This window comes from Canis lupus, chromosome 9, assembly GCF_011100685.1.
Source record: "Canis lupus familiaris isolate Mischka breed German Shepherd chromosome 9, alternate assembly UU_Cfam_GSD_1.0, whole genome shotgun sequence".
NCBI lineage: Eukaryota > Metazoa > Chordata > Mammalia > Carnivora > Canidae > Canis > Canis lupus.
In genome coordinates, this window is record NC_049230.1 from 14,724,806 (window position 1) to 14,743,379 (window position 18,574).

The following is an 18,574-nucleotide window of genomic DNA, read 5'->3' on the forward strand; positions in this document are numbered from 1 at the left end:
CCCATAGCTATGAAACATCAATGACAATGTTGATTTGTATCCCCAAACCTTTATGGTGGGAAAATTTAGAACTAAAGGTAGAATTTGATTCCCTGACTCCTGGCTGCATTCTCAAACTCTAGACCAAGATGCTTTCCTAAGAGGAACTTTGGGTCTCTGTTTCTTTCTGAATATCCAGATACTCTCAATAACTACTGACTCCTTCTGCAACGAAGGCCATTATCCTGAAGCCAGCATGTACTTGCTTATACAAAGGACCAAGTCTTCACAGTGGTTAAGTAGTTAATTAGTAATTTCCCAGCAGCTGAAAATAAAAACCTATCCCATGACTGTAAAATTTTGGTGTATTTCAGGGGATATTCAAATAAGGAGATGCCAAGGGGCTCCTAGGTGGTTCAGTTGGTTAAACATCTGCCTTCAGCTCAGGTTATGATCTTGGAGTCCTGGAATTGAGCCCCACATCGGGCTCCTTGCGCAGCCTGCTTCTCCCCCTCTCTCTGCCCTTCCACCCTGATTATGCTCTCTCTCTCTCTCTGTCAAATAAATAAATAAAATATTTTAAAAATAAATAAGGAGATGCCAAGCTTCTTAAAAGTCAACTTCTGTCTTTACTGCTGTTGGCATCCAACCTGAATTATGGCACTCATGACTCCTTAAAGTGGCACAGAATGTTCTAGCTTACAAAGTACTCAACTTCAGAAGGCTTCAGGTGTCATCTTCATCTTCTTCTGCAAAAAGTTCTGGAGGGATGGTGGCCAGCTGCCACTTTTCCCCAGCCTCATGACCTTATTCTGCTTTAAGCCTGCACTACATCCCTCCTGCTTCCAGACTGGGCCCCTTCAACTCCATCCATTCTCCACCCAAATATCTCCCCTTCATACATGTCCAATGTCATTCCCCTGACCCAAACTCTCCATGGCTCCCATTGACCTTAGGATATAATTCATACTTCTTTAGGTGGTTCCCAAGGTCCTTCAAGACCTATGGGTCTTCCTCTGGCCTCTTCTCCTCCCATGATGTTCCAGGATGCCTGAACTTTTGGGTGGTGCTTCCTGCCAGGCCTTGCACCTGCTATTCCTCTGCCTAGAACATTCCCAGTTGGCCTTGGGAGCTTCCTGTAAGAGTCCTTTCCCTGATAATCTCTCTCCCCTCTCCATAATGGGGCTGTGGGAGTGGTGCCTGGAAACACATCTCACCCCCTTCCACTCACTGGTTTTTCAGAGCTGTTTTCCAAGCCGAAGCTGGAATCTTCCATCACCCGTCTGGACCAGGGAGAAAGCCTAAACCTGTGGTGCTCCATTCCAGAAGCACCCCCAGCCAACTTCACCATCCAGAAGGAGAACACGATTGTGTCACAGTCTCAAAATTTCACCAAGATAGCCTCTGCGACGGACAGTGGGACATACACTTGCAACGCAAGCATGGGCAAGGTGGTCAAGAGAAGCAGTGCAGTCCAGATAACCGTGTGTGGTGAGTACATCCTCCCTGGCTCAGATAGTCTTGGGGTGGGATGAGAGCAATGCAATTTACCACCAGCTGCTACCCTCTCCAGTCTGAAGGCAGATCAGACTGAGGCAGGGAAAGAACCTGAGGGAAAGAGGGAACGGTGAAATCAAGAGACCAAACAAGCGGGAATTCCTGCTCAGAGCACAGGAAAGAGGCAATACAAGGAACATGTTGGCAAAAGTCAAATTTATGGCTTTATTGTGGCTGCATACTGCTGATGTGGCTGGGTTGGCAAGATTCTGGCTACTGGAACAGGTACCCACTCAAAAAGTCAGGGAGGAAATGCTCCTTATTCAATACTAAACTTTAGGATCTCAGTTCCCAGTTTTTTGTTTTGTTTTGTTTTGTTTTGTTTTTTTAATCTATATCCTGGCTGACCAGCAAGGCTAAGACTTCTGGTAAGCAGAATGCAGGTACTGGAACCACCGAAAGCTGTGTTTCCCAGAGCTGACCATGCATGCAAAATCTGGTTAGAATGCAGGTCAGGATGGGGCCACATTCCACACCTCTAACTAGTCACTTTGGGGATGCTTGGCCCTGGACCACTGTCCGAGTAGATAGAGAGATCTAAGTGAATGTGGAACTCTGGTCAAGCTGTCACAGGCTCTGCTGCTACTCAGTCCTTCAGTTTAACCCATGGCTATGGTTTATGCAGCAGAGATTTTAGTCTCAGCTCAATCAGGGTCATAGTCTATTGTCAACTCTCTCGTCATGAAATTCCAAAGAAAATAATGCAAGAGACAAACGTGGGCCATTACATTTTATAAGCTTTATAAATAAGCAAACTTCTAAATAACGACCTAGTAGAATTCTTGCTTCTTGAGGCATGCAATTTACTATCCAGAGAGGCCAAGACACTGAGAATTTATTTTCAGATAGAATCTGTTTGTGTGGGGCACCTACGTGGCTCTGCAGTTGAGCATCTACCTTTGGCTCAGGTCATGATCCCAGGGTCCTGGGATCGAGTTCCGTATTGGGCTCCCCATAGGGAGCCTGCTTCTCCCTCTGCCTAGGTCTCTGCCTCTCTCTGTGTGTCTCTCATGAAGAAATAAATAAAATCTTAAAAAAAAAAAAAAGAATCGGTTTGGGTACTTATTACATTTCTTATGCTTTTCCTGTATCTTATCTCAACACAACAACACATGAATGTGTGAGCATGTGTATGTGAGATATATGAAAATAAACATGTACTTGGAGGATGTAATGTTTTTCTTGAATTTATGTCATCCTTTGTTATTTATAGCATTCACTTCTCTCTCTCCTTACCACACATACACACACACATTACCTGCCTATCTTAAAGTAGTCCTGTAAAGGTAGATAAGATGGGCAGGTAATTATGGTAATACCAGAGAAGCAAAGAGCAGAATTTGGAGACCGACCCTCTTGGGCTGGATGCTTTGTGCCCACCTTCTGTGTTGTTCATGTTGTTTCTCTCTCTGTCATTCTAGAAATGCTATCCAAGCCCAGGATTTTTTATGACTCCAGCTCCGAGGTAATAAAAGGACAGACTATAGCAGTCAGTTGCCAATCCATAAACGGAACGACACCTATATCTTATCACCTTTTAAAAACAAGTAACATTTTGGAGAGCCGTGACATGAGCTCAAATGAGCCTGCGGTATTCAAAGACAACCCAACAAAAGACACAGAATACCAGTGTATCGTGGATAATTGTCATTCCCATTCTGAGATGGTCAGTGAAGTTCTGCGTGTCAAGGTGATAGGTAAGTTGCTGTGCTTAGGAAGAAATCTTATTGTTTGGGGGCTTTATTTCACATTTTCAAAGGTCTGGGGTTGCCCAGGCATTGTGTGCACAAGTGGGTGGTACTAGCGCAAAGTCCATAAACATGCCATGTGGCAAAGGAGACCAAGGCCCAGGTAAATGGGGCCAGGAAATATCTGGTGGTTATTGGTGTGGCCAGTAACATTTCTTTGCAGAACCTTTGGAGGAAACTGTTAAAATATAAGAGCAAAAAAGCAAAATATAAGAGCAAATATAAGAGCTTCTTGACTTCAAGAAGCTCTAAAGTTGTGCCTTTGGGCTCCCTTAACATTTGCTCCTTTGTAGATGAACTAACAGCCATCCCTGAGAATTGTAGACCAGAGTTCTTCTCTACTATTGACTCCTGGGGAGGCAGATTCCATCATATGCAGAACCTGCTGCCATCAGAGCTGCAAGTCTCATGGGACTGGGGCTGTCGTACTCAGGGGAAATATACCATTATGCTGGAGTGGATATTTTTCCTTAAGCCTCTGTCTTGTGGAGCCTCATGTCTCAGAAAGCCTCAGGAGTGCCACTGCTTGCATCTCTGAGATATTCTGCATCTTGTAAAAAAACTTAATATGCTTCTCCTTCTTCCTCCTCCTCCTTGTTTAATAACTATCTATAGGGATCCCTGGGTGGCGCAGCAGTTTAGCGCCTGCCTTTGACCCGGGGCGCGATCCTGGAGACCCGAGATCGAATCCCACGTCGGGCTCCCGGTGCATGGAGCCTGCTTCTTCCTCTGCCTGTGTCTCTGCCTCTCTCTCTCTCTCTCTCTCTCTCTCTCTGTGACTATCATAAATAAATAAAAATTAAAAAAAGAAAACTTTAAAAAATAACTATCTATATGTGCCACTGTGGATCTCTTAAGTAGGATAGAGATTCCTGCTTCAATTAATGTGTGGTCTAAAAGGAGCCATCTTTTCAAATTAACATCAATATATATAAAGTATCTGATGCTATAGGGCATACAAAAAAGAAAACATATACTTCATTTTCGATGATATAACAAGAAACACAGGAATGTCCTGATTAAATAATGGAGGAATATTTTAGTGCCTTTGAATAACACTGCAAATAAGCATAGAAAAAAAATATTACTAGGGAACCCATGATTGTCACGTGAACTATCCTTACGATAACAGTGATAGGAATTCAGGGCATGAGAGATATCATCTAGCTTGAGTGGGAAGAGCTGGATGAAAAGCTGAAGAGCTGGGTCTCAACAATGGGTCAAGAAAGTGCTGCAGATGGCCTACCAGTTAAATACATGAGCAAAGGGATCCCTGGGTGGCGCAGCGGTTGGGCGCCTGCCTTTGGTCCAGGGCGCGATCCTGGAGACCCGGGATCAAATCCCACGTCGGGCTCCCGGTGCATGGAGCCTGCTTCTCCCTCTGCCTGTGTCTCTGCCTCTCTCTCTCTCTCTCTCTGTGACTATCATAAAAAAATTTAATTAATTAATTAAAAAAAAATACATGAGCAAAAAGTCTCCATGGAGTAGTTCAAAAGACTGGGCCAATCAGATGGCTGGAAACAAGGGACTGGAAAATCATTGGATGCAAACTAAAAAAGTGACTGAGTTTTCAAGTGTGAAGGGTGCCAGTCTTCAGAATTGGAAATTTGTCATATGTGCAATAAGAGCCAGAAAGAGGAAAGGAGATCATGGGAATGGAGCTTGGGGAAGATTAACCCAGGGACTCTATCTGTGAGAAGTGAAGGTCTCAGACCTCACAGTATCTTAAAAAGCTAATGCAAAAGCCCATGTGAATTGGGGGCCCAATTTTAGTGGCTAACATTTACTGAGCCCTGACCATGTGTGCACCCTTGTGTGAAGTGTTTTAGTAAATTATCCCCATTAATACTTAACAATAGTCTTGTAAGACCCAGGGAAATATTAACCTTATTTTATAATGATGCAGCTAAGGTTTAAGACAAACAGCTGGTGGGCAGTGGGGCTGGGAATTGAGACTGGCTTACCACCACCCCCTCTGCGCTTCAGGCTGTGCCCCCCAGGGCTCTGCCCTTGTGGTTGAACTTCATTTTCTCATCTCTGGCCTGGTGCCCCCTTTTGTGGGACCAGCATCTCCGAAGTCCGGCCACCCACTGCACTCACAGGGAGATGATTCATAAGTCAGATGCTAGGGGCCCCTGGGTGGCTCAGTCGGCTGAGCCTCTGAACTCTTGGTTTCAGCTTGGGTCATGATCTCAGGGTGATGAGATGGAACCTGGCATCTGGCTCAGAGGGGAGTCTGCTTAGGATCTCTCCCTCTCTCTCTTTTTTTGCCCCTCCACTTGCTCTCACACTCTCTCTTTCTAAAATGAATGAATAAATCTTAAAAAAATAAATAAATCAGATGCCAATCTGCTGACCAGCCCATTCTCACACTAACAGGAAGGTCTACTTGGGAGACAATTTAGGATCAGAATTTTGGTAATTGACCATGGAAAAAGTATATGGGAGGAAACTGCTTGGATCTGCCGGGAATGAGAAGCCGGTAGGGCATTGAGGTGGAAATGTTCAGGTCAAAATCAAGACCTGGAATTCAGGGGAATAATCTAAAGCTATGTAGTTTGGCATTAAATGCTGTATGTTTATATGTTAAATGCGCAAGCAGAAGCTATGATGTAGGTGAAATCACCAAAAAAAGAACAGAGATGGAAAGCTGAGGACTGAATTTTGCAGAAAGTCCATATTTAAGGGGCAAAAGGAAAACAAACTAGTGACTAAAGAGGGAGTGACAGGTGAGGAGGAAAGAGAATCTGGGCTGGGAGGCATCAGAGAAGCCACAGAGGAAGCTGTATTGGTTTGGGAACGTCCTGGGGCAGCTGAGAGCTGTGGGGAAGCCACAGATTGGCAGACTGGAAGGACACCTCTCATGGACTAGAATTAATCTGCTGGGGACTCAGGGCTGGGAGAGTCAGGAGATCACGTGACCTTTGGAATTTCTTCAAAGCTAGAGATGGAGATCAGTTTCCAGAGCAGATGGAGGTCAGATGTCAGGAGTAAAGAGAAGGTGGGAAAGGAGGATTTGAGAGCTGTTGATGTAGAGCATTCATAAAGGAAAAGGAGAAAAAAACGGGATTAGCTAAAGATAGTGGGTCAAATTTATTCATGAGATCTGGAAGTGGCCTACATCTTTGTAAGCACAGGGAGGGAAATCTCTCTCTCTCTCTCTCTCTCTCTCTCTCTCTCTCTCTCTCTCACACACACACACACACACACACACACACAATCTCAACAGGGCACAGAGATTAATTGTATCATCAGGCTGAGTGGTCAGTAATACTTGAGGTGCTAAGTAAAGGGAGGTGTCCCTAGCATCACGTATATAAACAATGTAGGCTCAGGAGACATCTGTTGCTGCCCTTCTGGTCTAAGGAGAGGAGGGGAGATGTAAAGAATGTGGGATGAAGGTGGTGGTCAATTGGGTAAAAGACGCAATCCCGATCTCTGTCACCATGCAGCAGGAGGCTGGCCATGAGCAGTGCTGTGTAGCATTCCTTCTCTCTGGCCTCCGCCTCTTCTCAGTGCTGTCCCTTTCGCTGCCTTTCAGCCCCAGTGGATGAGGTCAAGCTTTCTATCCTAATGAATGCAGAGGTGGAGTTTGGGAAGGACATTGAGCTTCTGTGCTCGGTGAACGAGGCGACTGGTCCAATCACCTACAGGTTTTACAAAGAAGCGGGCAGTCTCCTCTACCAAATCACCTCGAATGAAACCCACGCCGTTTGGTACAAGTCAAAGGCTAGCAAGGAGGATGAGGGACAGTATTACTGCACAGCCTCCAATAGAGCCAACCGCCTTAAAAGCAGTCCCCAAAGCAACGTACTGACAGTCAGAGGTGAGTCAAGGTCTCAAACAGTGGGATCTAGTGTGGCGTTAGCTCATTTCACAGAGGGTTAAGAGACCAGTGTCCTATAGGCTCTTTTGTTGCAAGTGACAGACACGCATCCAAATTAAATATAAAAGAGGAATTGGTTACTATAAAAAATTAGAAATTTCTCACATAGTCGTAATTCCAAATTCTTGGTAGAGAGATAACAATTGGCCCATTTTGGGTCAAATGTCCACCCATGGACTACCTGGGGCCAACGGGATTGGATCGTGCAGAAGAGATATAGTTAGGCAAGCCCACACAAGTGGGTAGAGGGTGGTTTCCTAGTGAGGGAGAAGGACTGAAGAGACCTCAAAAAAGAGCCTACTTCAGTGAATGGTCCTTTAAGACCATAGTTGACTCTGTAGCAAACAAACAAACCCCCAAAAATATTTCTGTTCCAGTTATGAACAGTGTCCTTCAGAGGTAGATGCTTGTGTATGATGCTGTATAGTTACAAAAACTATAAAAATTAGTCTTACTTGTTGCCTAAACCTGATATTATTCTTCCTGGTAGAGGAAGAACGTATGTGTATGTATGTATTTTTTGTCTTCATTTCCAGTCTTTCTTGCTGCATGGATAAAAGGACTCATTGCAGTGGTTGTCATTGGAGTGATAATTGGTGTCTTGATACTTGGGGCCAGATGTTATATTCTGAAGAAAGCCAAGGGTAAGTACAGTTTTCTTTTGTTCCATTCTGGCAGGCTACCTTGGCCAGGAAACTGGCCATGGAAATGAGGGGCTTCAGCTTCACAGAGGGTTGGTGCTCCGTCCCAGTGGGAACTGAGGAGATATAACTGACGACCATTGTTTTTCTCCTTGGGGTGTCATCTTGATAACCAAAGATTTTGGAGTCGGTAGGCATAAAGCTTTTAGTGCCCCTTGGATTCAGTTAGGCACAAATGCAAGCAATTGCTTTCCAGCTGGACAACCCAGAAAAGATGCATCTGGGGGCGGGGGGAGGTTGTATCTACATGTGGACAGAAGAAGCTGTTTATGTGGATTTGGCCACACCTAGTACTGCAGTCAGTAGTAGGGTATGAGCACCATGGAGACCCGTCTCCCCCTCATCCACTGAAGGCCTCTCACTTGATCTGCCTATTGTGCCATGATTTCTACCCTGTGCTTGAGGTTAACCACACATGAAAGGGAAGCCAGGATCACCCACTGATGTTCAGGAATCAGAATTAGCTAGCCTGAACTTGAGGGAAAAGGCACAGTCCCACTAAATTCTGAAAACTTTCTGCAGAGTAAGGCAGGTTCTTTTGGAGCTCCAGTACTATTTCCTGGGATAGGTGGGGACAGATGGGATGAGGAGGGGTCTTATGCTTTTTCTAGAACAAGAAAGCTGCAACCCTTCTGGGAAGACAGGCTCCAGAATCAACCCATTCCTAAAACTGCTCCTGGCCATGGTCTTAGGCCAGCCTGGAATTAAAAGCATAAGGACTGGTGTAGCCTTTACTTTTTGGAATCATTTTGAATCAAAGAGATAGTTGCCCGTTTATCTGGCTTACCTGGTTTCTCTATGGTTGACTTTATCTCTATCACATTCCACTAAGAAAAATCACTCCTGGTTAAAACAGTCAAAATGTTATATTTCTGGAGGAAATGATGTGAAATATTTTGGTATAAGACCAAGAGAAGATCTACTTTGTTCATTATTTTTCTTCTTTTTAAAAAACAGGAATATATTTGACTTTCTTTTCTCTTTTTATTGATATTCAATCTTCAGGAAAGTCAAATATGGTTGAGATGAGTGTTTTTATCTAGTACAGATGTGGATATTTTATATTGACTTTGGATTCTCTCTTTCTCTTTTAAAGCCAAGCAGACGCCAGTGGAGATGTCCAGGTCAGTGTGTGTACTTGGAAGATAGGTGACTGCTCTGTAGACATGCATAAACTGTAGGGAAATGCTGGTTGTTAGAAACTTTTCAGTTTTTCTTGGAAAACTCAGAAAAATACAGTCTTAGGTGCAAGTGGTATAGGGATGTGTGTGTATGCACATGTGTGTATTTGGCTCCTTGGAAGATTGCCAGCTGTCCTTCATGGAAAGAATAGCTTTATTCTGAGGTCATGTCCTTCCTATACTGTTACTTGTGAAATCCCCTTTTCCTTATGAAATTATACTGGTAGTAGATGGAATTTTAAAAATTTACTTACTTGGCAAAATAGAACTGGCTTTTAAAAAGAGATTGTAAAAAAAAGAGAGAGAGAGAGATTGTCATATTTTTACTGTTCTTGAAATCCAAAATCCAAAAGTATGGAAAGGATAGCTCTGTTCTGAAGAAAAGCAGTAGCACAAGATGAAGAATTCTGAGCAGTGAGATGCACCGTGGCCCTGATACTTATTTTAACAGCAAAATGTTTTTGTCAATATTTTGAAATATTTTGTCAAATGTTAGTTTTCCACACGAGAGGGTAAAAGTTTTCCTAACTTCAGAAATCTTTTCCTGGTTTTCTCATAATCTTTCCTTGATTATTTTCTTAGTTTGAAGTCAGAGCCAAAAAAAGTCACATTTTTTTCTTTCCCTTTGAAATTTCATTTTAAGGCCAGCAGTACCACTTCTGAACTCCACCAATGAGAAGATGTTGTCAGACCCCAATACTGAAGTCAACAGACATTACGGTAGAGTCATGGTTTCCTGCAGTTGCTAAACGTTTTCCTTTGCCCCTCTTAGAATCTGTAGGTGACAGAGTTCAAGTTGGAAAGGAAGCCCTGTCCTCAAGCAGGGGCACTTAATCCAATCAGTCATGGAAGGGTGAGCTGATAAGCAAAGCAGAGCATTTTACCCTAATTTTACCACCGCCTAAACACCTGGGGAATGAAAGGTGGAGAATAATTACAATGCTGTGGATACCCATCCTGGGTTATCTTTCAAAACTTTAAACATTGTCCAAGTATAATTACTATCCTTTTGTTAGAGAGAGAGAGAGAGAAGTTATCAAATTAAGACATTGGTAAAAAAAAAAAAATACAAAAAAAAAAAAAAACCAAAGACATTGGTAAAACATCTTCTCAGATGGAATTATTACAAGCACAAGATGGTTTCCATTCAGATTTTGCCACAACTAATTTAAATATTTCTCTGTTAGTGGAGGCATTTAAAAGAAAAAAGTGGTACAATCAAAGAACACCTGGTTATAAGGCTTAGCACAAGTTTGAAAGTCAGCTCAGTAGAGTGGGTAGCCAATCTCCAGGAGTTCTTAATCCCATTAGGTCTAGGAGAAAATTGCTTGAGCCTTTGAGCAGAGGTGCCAGCTGCTTCCCAGAGGGGTGGGTGATTTTATCACATACTATACCCTGTCCCAGACCAGTTTTCTTTATCAGTAAGTCTGGGAATAGAATGCTCATGTTCTTTTCTAATTGTGTAAGTGTTCCACAAAATGAGAACTTTAGAATAGTTCAAATATGCCTCTTGCAGGGCGTACTTGAGAAATATGTTTTGAGAATTGAGTAATTGTTATATTACCAAATCATAAACCTTTAAAAAGGGAATAAGACAGTGCCTGGCTGGTTCAGTTAGCAGAGCATGTGGCTCAGTTTCAGGGTGGTAAGTTCAGGTCCCACACTGGGCATGGGGCCTACTTAAAAAAATAAACATAAAACAAACAAATAATAAATAAGTAAATAAACAAACTGGGGAAAATGTATTCCTGAAATCCATCAAATAGAACAAGAACTGAAGAAAGTACATTATGTGGTACAATCCTTACTAAAAAGTGAGTAAGACATTTGTAATAACAAAAGTAATGGACCATAAAGAGAAAAGAGCAAATGTATCATTTTGAGAAATTACATTCAGAAATATGGTGGCATGGGGGGGTCTTTTGAGTATTTGTATTATACATAAATACATAGACACTTTAAATTAAATGCTAATATAGACTTATATTAAAATAGGATTTTCCCCCAAATTTCCAAAATGCAAGAAATACTCTAATTCTTATGTTGTCTCCATGGATTATTTCACTGTATAAGATATTTTAGTAATCACAATAAGTAATTAACTTAAATGCATAATGGAAAATCATGTATTCTTTAGAAGTATTATTTATATTATTTATAATCCATAGAATTATTTTTAATAGAGAACGACTTGATTAAAAAAAAGTTTAAAAAGGTGTTTTTTTTTTTTGCCCACTGAGGTGACAGACTGGAGATACCACAATTTCTCTAAACCATGTTCTCATGCATCTAGCTCTCTAGTTGGAGAGTTGTTAGTTTGCTAGTTTTCTAATTGTTTCTGGTTACCGGCCCATCCCTTTAGAATTAAGCTTAATTTCTAAAGAGTTTGCTCAAAGTGAACAATTCTGAATCTTGAACAATTCATAAGCATAAGTGTCCCTCCCACAGGATGGTGAGCAAGTCACTGGTATTTATAAAGAGACCACACAGGAGTTGGATGCGGCCATAGGAGGACCAGGAGGGAATCCAAAATCAGCTACACTGCTGGTTGCCCACTATGCTAAGGAAGTTAGGCTTGACTTCATGTGTTAGTGGCATTGAGTTTCTTAAGTTATATAAGAAACTAGGATTTCCATTGCCCCTCATCCTAATTGTTATTTTTCAACTAGGTTACAATGAAGATGTTGGAAACCATGCAATGAAACCAATAAATGAAAATAAAGGTAATTAAGTTTTTTTAAAATTAGAAACCTTAACAGAAAAAAAGACCCCCTACAAAAGAACTAAGATGGTTAAGATCTGGGGATATTGCCCCTCCTCCCTCTCTCAGTGACACTCTCCCTGGCTGCTGTGTAAAACGGAGGTGGCTGGTCACTTGCTCCAAAGATTCTATCTTGTGTCCTTACTGGGAAGTAACCTAGGGGCCCCTGGGTGGCTCAGTCTGTTGAGAATCTGACTCTTCGTTTTGGCTCAGATTATGATCTCAGGGTTGTGAGATCGAGCCCTATGTTGGGCTTCAAGCTCAGCATGGAGTCTGCTTGAGATTCCCCACACACACACAACTTGCTCGCTCTCTCTCTCTAAAATAAACGAAAGAAAGAAAGAAAGAAAGAAAGAAAGAAAGAAAGAACCTAAATTCCAGTAAGAAAGAGCTGGGTTATACCTAACAGGGAACTAGCTGATTCAGAATGGGCTATTGGGTACCGTAGGAGGATCTCTTTTCTCTTGGATAGTAGAGGTGCAGGTGTTTTTAAAATAGCATTGTGGTATATCATCAGGTTGTACACCTTAAACTTACACAAGGTTGCATGTCAATTATACCTCAGTAAAGCTGGAAGGAAAGTATTAAGGGTCTAGGATGGGGAGAAGCACACAGGGTACTTCAGAGGTAATAAAAATGTTCTTTTTCTTAAAAGAGGTGATGGGTATGCTGGAACTTACTATTATTATGTGTATTTCATACATAATTTATAAATATTATTTGATATCTAAGTATTTAATAAAAATAAAACATACACTATAAAAAATAAAATAGCATTGCTGCTAATATCTTTTAAAGATAAATTTATTCATGAGAAACACACAGAAAGAGGCAGAGACATAGGCAGAGGGAGAAGCAGGCTCCCTGTAGGGAGCCTGATGTGGGACTCCATCCCAGGACCCCAGGATCATGACCTGAGCCAAAGGCAGATGCTCAACCACTGAGCCACCCAGGCCTCCTGCACTGCTGCTAGTTTTTAAAGACAATGAACAATAGATTCTTTTTTATGGACTTAAAATTCAGAAGGATTGGACTAAATTATTTTTCAAAATTCTCTTCCCCTTGGGGCTGCTATCTTGGGAGCTAAAGTTCTAAAGAACTAAACACCGATGTTCTTGACCGCACATCACTGCTTTTGGTGCTGGTGAGAAAACCTGACTCCAAGACTTCAAAAATAAAACAATACTATTACTTTGAGTTGAAGACAAACTCATTTACCAGATTTCCCCATAGCAGCCCAAGGGTTTTTGTTAATTTGTTTTTCTATGCATACAGCTTATACTCTCAGGGCATCTTTAGGCTGGGGGACACCTGTTCCCCATTTCCTGAGATCCTCTCCGTCTTGGAGATAACTTCCTGTGCCTGTGGCTAAAGGGTAGACTTCCAGAGTTAACTGCCGCGGCTGATCCTGGCTGTTCTCCATGTCTACAGAGCTTTTACAGATCCTTCCCCTGTAGAAACAATGGAGGGTCTGGGCAGGAGGTTCCCTCCACATTCTGGGGGGAGGAGGACTCATCACTACCTTCCCGGGCCTGATGTGTCCTGCTCACCTGGAATGGCATTCAGCCTGTGTATGGCTTCCTCCTCGGAATAGGGAATCCTTCAGTCACTTGAATAGAAATCTCTAATACAGGCTGAGGCCCCCCAGGAAGACTTTGTCTAACTGTAGGGTGCTGTGGTTCTTTTGAGCAGAGCCTCTGACGTTGGATGTGGAATACACAGAAGTAGAAGTGACCTCACCTGAGCCTTACCAAGGTAAACACCATCACTGCAGTTGTTTTGTTTTCTGCTTGGAGGCAAACAGGGTGAGGTGTGCCATCACCCAAGGACAAGGGTCCCTTCAGTTGGTCAGAAGGGAGGTGGTTAGCAGACAGACCTGAGGGACATGCCTACAGCAGGAGCATTGACCCCTGCTGAGGCTTTCAAAGCATAAAACTTTGTTAATTATGAGTAGGTTTTATTGAGCAATTACTAAGTCCTAAGAAGTGTGTTCATTGAGAGACTTTTTGAGGGCAGCCTTATTCCTGGATGTTTGGGCTTTCTTCTACAGGTCTGTTCCTTGCCCACATCCAGCATCATCCCTAAAGAGTTGCTCATACACCGAGCTCTGGGAAATGAAATGCATTTTTGAAGATAGTGAGGGCTTGGCTATTTAAAGGGACTCTTGGGTAAATGCTTTTGAAAACACAGAGTCCCCTTCTGTGTAAACAGTGGCACTAGCTTTATACTTCCAGTTTTCAGTCTCAGTTTTCAGCCTAGAGGTCCCCAGCCCCGATGCTGTCCTGGGGAGACTGACTTAGGCTGGACTGATCCATAGCAAATGCTAGAACGTCACTTCCAGTTGCTTTTTTTTTTTTTTTTTTAAAGATTTTATTTATTTATTTATTTATTCATGAGAGACAGACAGAGAGAGAGAGAGAGAGAGAGAGAGAGAGAGGCAGAGCCACTGGCAGAGGGAGAAGCAGGCTCCACGCAGGGAGCCTGATGTGGGACTCGATCCCAGGACTCCAGGACCATGCCCTGGGTCGAAGGCAGGCACTAAACCACTGAGCCACCCAGGGATCCCCACCAGTTGCTTTTGACACCATAAATAACCATGCATATCCTCCTAGCTGTCCTTCACCCTAGCTCTCCCATGGGCTACTGTACTCAAAGGAGCCACCCAGAGCCTTCTGGCCCTGCTGGGAGGCTCATTAGGGCCATTGCCATGCATCCGCCTTCCTCCTACTGAGGCCAAGCGCTGCCGCTGTGTCCACTCAGCCTGGCAAGCTGAATGCCATTTTCCAGATGAGGCACGTGTAGCATTATCCAGAGTCACATGGCAATGGCATCCCTTCGTCACCTCTGGCTCCACGATTTGGGAGGAGTTTTGGGTTCCTTCCTTCCCTTGCTTAGGTTCTGGGTACCATGTCAGCAGGCATGTGCACAGAATCTTTAGGTAAGGCTGTCCCCTGCAGCTCCTAGGCTGTGTGCTACCCAGTGGGGCACCATTCCCACAGTCTGCAATCAGAGTGGCCCCCAGGGTCTGTACTGTCTGACCACACAGGGCATCTCGCTTCTGAGTCTGGACCAGACCCGGGGGCCATGGCAGGCCTGCAGTTCTCTTCCTCTTTATTTCATTGTAAAGTGATTCTCTTGTTAACAAATTAAGGGTGCACGGACCAGCCCCTATGCAAGCAGCCAAGGTACATATATGGTGTACCTCCAACCCCCGGGGAGGTATAGCCTGGGAGGGAGCCAGGAAAGTAAGGAACCAAAGAATATGTAGATAGTGTCAGGTTCTGGTTAGTGCTTGGAAGAAAAGGAATGGGGAGCATTGAGAAGGCATGAAAGGTGGCCAGAGCTGGACTCATTTGAGGATCTGGAAGGAGACAGAGAGATCTGTGTGTTATCACCAGGCGAGAAGGCGGAACCAAAGTGCTAGCAGTGGATGGATTCAAGATATATTTCAGAGATGTGACAACACTGGAGAAATTTTATGGCAGGGATCAGGAAAACAGAATTACTATAGGTTGCATGACTGAACCACCAAACTGGAGGTCATGGTGTCTAAGACTGGGAAGAAAGGGTTCAGTTAGGTTAAGCATGAGATGCCCAAGAGGAGACAGCACAGAACCGAGTCTGGGTGGGATGTGGCTTAAGGGGCTGTAGGGGGCTCCCCTCCAGGTTTCTCTGTCCCACCAGAGCCTGATACAAAGGCCGCTCCATCATTGTGCATAATGGCTCAGTCCCATGGGAAACAGCTTACTTCCTCTTAAGGGGACTCCGGGGTCAGAAGGAAAGGGGAACCATAATGGGGAAAAAGATGCCCAAGAATTTTGAATATGTGTAGAAAAATCATGCTGTCCCCTGACCCTCCAGACTCCACTAGGCGCTCTAGCAGATGGGGATCGCCCTGGGCTCTGGCCTTAGGTTCTGAGGTTCCCCTGAAAAGGCCAGATCCATTCTTTTAGGAATGTTAGAGTGTCTGGTTTTCTTTTTCTTGCTTGAAGGTGGGGTGGACTTTAAAGGAAAAAGAAGTCCTAGGACAGGAGGTGGAAGGGTGCTTTCCTTGCCAGGCTGTGTACAGCTGTAGTCCCCTTTCCCCACGTTGCTGTGACGGCCTCAGGAGAGCTAGAATGAGTACCACGTGGGTGGAAATGAAGAGTTTCCAGAAGATTCAAATTGAGTTTTCTGGACCTAGCCTCCTTGGTGAGAAGGGACAGCAGGGTAGAGCTTTGTCATGGGGGGGGGGCGGGCGTAGGGCATTACTAGGGTAAGGATCAAGATTTGTGGTTTCAAGGCCAGCGATGAGTCAACTTGATTTGGTCTTGGCCAATCCAGTTCCCTGTCCGCAAGGCTCCCAGTTCCACAGCTGAGGTGGAGGAGGGGATGGGGACCGTGTCCAGCTCTGGCTCTGGCTGCTGACCAAGGAGTCACTCGGGGATGGAGGCGGGGTGGGGGGTGGGGGGATGGGAAGGAACTTGTTAAACCCGGTCTGTTTCTTGTTTGCTCTGAGGCTAATTGCTGGGAAAACCCCATGACGTTGAAGCCATCTCTTTCTCTGTTAACAGAGAAAAACAGAAGCCAAAATAAAGCCCCATCCGGAAACATCCCTGACAGCAGAGACAAACAGCCTGTTGGCCTGGGTTACTCATTAGCAGGCAGCTGCTGAGCAGAGCAGGGGTGGCCGTCTTGAGGTGCCAGCCCCCGCCCATCCCTGAGGGGCAGGACAGGGGGGCAGCAGGAGGAACCACGGGGGCAGCTGCAAGTGTAGCCACTCAGCCAAGAAGTGGAAACACCCCACTGCCTTGGCTGATCTGCAGTTATAAGGAAGAAGGGGGTCAAGTGTGGCTCTTGAGTCCAGAGGGTGTTAGAGTGTCCCCAAGGTGACCAGAGAGGTCTACCAGCACCCCTTGTGGTCCTGGGGGCTGTGGATCTTACAAGGGTGTCCAGGTCCCCCGGCTCAGCCACCCCACCCCCTCCCTCCATTCCTTCCTCATGGCCCCCACTCCCATTATGGGATAGGGTCTGAGGACGAGCTGACAGGGACCCCAGTGCACCCAGTGTACAGTGTCCTATATTGTGTATCCCCAGCTGTCTGCCCCACAGCCTGGAGCTCCTGAAAGCTCTGGATCCGAGTCACCTTTTCCCTTCCTCTTCCGTGGTACCCAGCAACGACAGGTGTAGGATCATCCTGAAGGAGTGACTCACCCAGTCCTAACATTGAGCAGAATCCCTTAGGGATATGGAGGTCCCCAGAGATTGGGAATCCCTGGAGCCTCCCTGTATACCCCCAAAATCTGGTGCCACGAAGGGAGCATGGGGAATGGCATAGGCATCTCTGCTGATCTCTTAGAGAAAAGCAGGTGTCCTAGCAGAGGGGTGCCTGGAATCTCAGCCACTCTGGTGAGTACCAACTCCTGTTTGGGGCCTTGAGGGGAGTCATATGAAGCCTTCTGCAAGGCCCTGGCCACCCCAGATGTCCCAAGGTCACCTTTTGGGATCTGAACCCCCACCCCCCCAGGCTTCCTCCTGGTGTTCAGGTCCTAACCCAGGAACCACCAGCATTCAGTGTCTAATGAATGACCACAATTTTAATCCTAAAATCTAAAACTCCGGGGAAGAGGCTCATTATGCCAAGGCCTTCCTGAAGCTCATGGGTCTGAGATAGAGACACTTGCAAGGACATTGACTGGTGCCTTCACTGTCCTATCTGTATGGATATGTATGGCCGCCTCCAGGTAGCTGTGCGAGGCCTGGGATCAGGAGATGCATGTGGCCTCAGGTGCTGCCCTGGAGGAGCTCTGGGTCCACCAGGGAGACAGTCGTGGGACAAATACTGTCAGTGTGGTCGTGGGCAAGTGTCCCCAAAGTGCTGTGGGAGCACAGGAGTCCTTCGTGACTGCCCTGGGCACAGGAAGGGGTGAGAGTGTCAGGGAGTAGGTGGATGGGTGAGGATGTGTGCGCCCAAGAGCCAAAACAAAGCTTGTCCTGGAACTTGGAGGACAAGGAAGGACATGGCAAAGAGGAAGGGCTGTGGGGGCCCAAAGGGATATGTTCAGGGTCGGGGATCATCTCTGGAGCCCAGGGAGTTGAGTATCTTGTAGTTAGTCCATGGGCATGCCCCAGCCAAAGAAAACCACACCCGCGTTTGTACTGAGCATGGTGGCAGGAAACGTCTTACCCTGTCTGGGGCTTCATTTCCGGATCTGTAGAAAGAGAATGTTGGCCACATGGCAGGAGCTACCTTTCTACAATGAGGCTTCCTGGTCCTTGGTGCAGGTGAGAGGAGGCAGGGGAAGTGGCTGGGCCCCATCCTGTTTCCTGAGGCTTGTGGGTGTGTATGTATGTACGTGCTGTGTGTGTACCAGTGTGTGTATACACAGCCTGTACATATACTTCAACAGATGCCCTCCTGGGTGCTTTGTACCCCAAACCCTGAGTCTCCTCTGGGTATAACCCGTACCCTGGTCGGTCATCTGTCTGCCTTTCCATAAGAGTCCAGACCAGAGGATCTCAACCCTATCTGCCTATTAGAATCCCCTGGAAGCTCTAAGAAAACACTGGTGCCAGGGCCACCCTAGCCCATCAGAATCAGTATGAGGCCCAGGTGTTGGCATTTGAAATCAACTAGCCCAGCTGTCAAGATTTTAAGTGGTTCTCAGTCCCAGCTGAGCCTTAAAGTCAGAGATGATGCCCAGGCTCTAACCCAGGCCTCAGAGCCCTGCCTCCTGGGAGGGGCTGGCAAAGCAGCTGGACACAGAGACACGCTGGGAGGG

The 18,574-nt window shown here is 45.2% G+C and overlaps 1 protein-coding gene across 4 annotated transcripts in view; it reads left to right on the plus strand.

Moving 5' to 3' along the window:
- PECAM1 (platelet and endothelial cell adhesion molecule 1) overlaps window positions 1-18,574 on the plus strand; it is a 53,244-nt gene that overhangs the window by 19,216 nt on the left and 15,454 nt on the right. For all 4 annotated transcript variants that reach the window (XM_038546860.1, XM_038546859.1, XM_038546861.1 and 1 more), the window contains exons 6-13: window positions 1,222-1,470; window positions 2,958-3,233; window positions 6,826-7,110; window positions 7,707-7,814; window positions 8,968-8,995; window positions 9,696-9,772; window positions 11,722-11,775; window positions 13,506-13,568. In XM_038546860.1, the coding sequence (XP_038402788.1) occupies window positions 1,222-1,470; window positions 2,958-3,233; window positions 6,826-7,110; window positions 7,707-7,814; window positions 8,968-8,995; window positions 9,696-9,772; window positions 11,722-11,775; window positions 13,506-13,568 (1,140 nt within the window). The remainder of the gene's footprint in view (window positions 1-1,221; window positions 1,471-2,957; window positions 3,234-6,825; window positions 7,111-7,706; window positions 7,815-8,967; window positions 8,996-9,695; window positions 9,773-11,721; window positions 11,776-13,505; window positions 13,569-18,574) is intronic.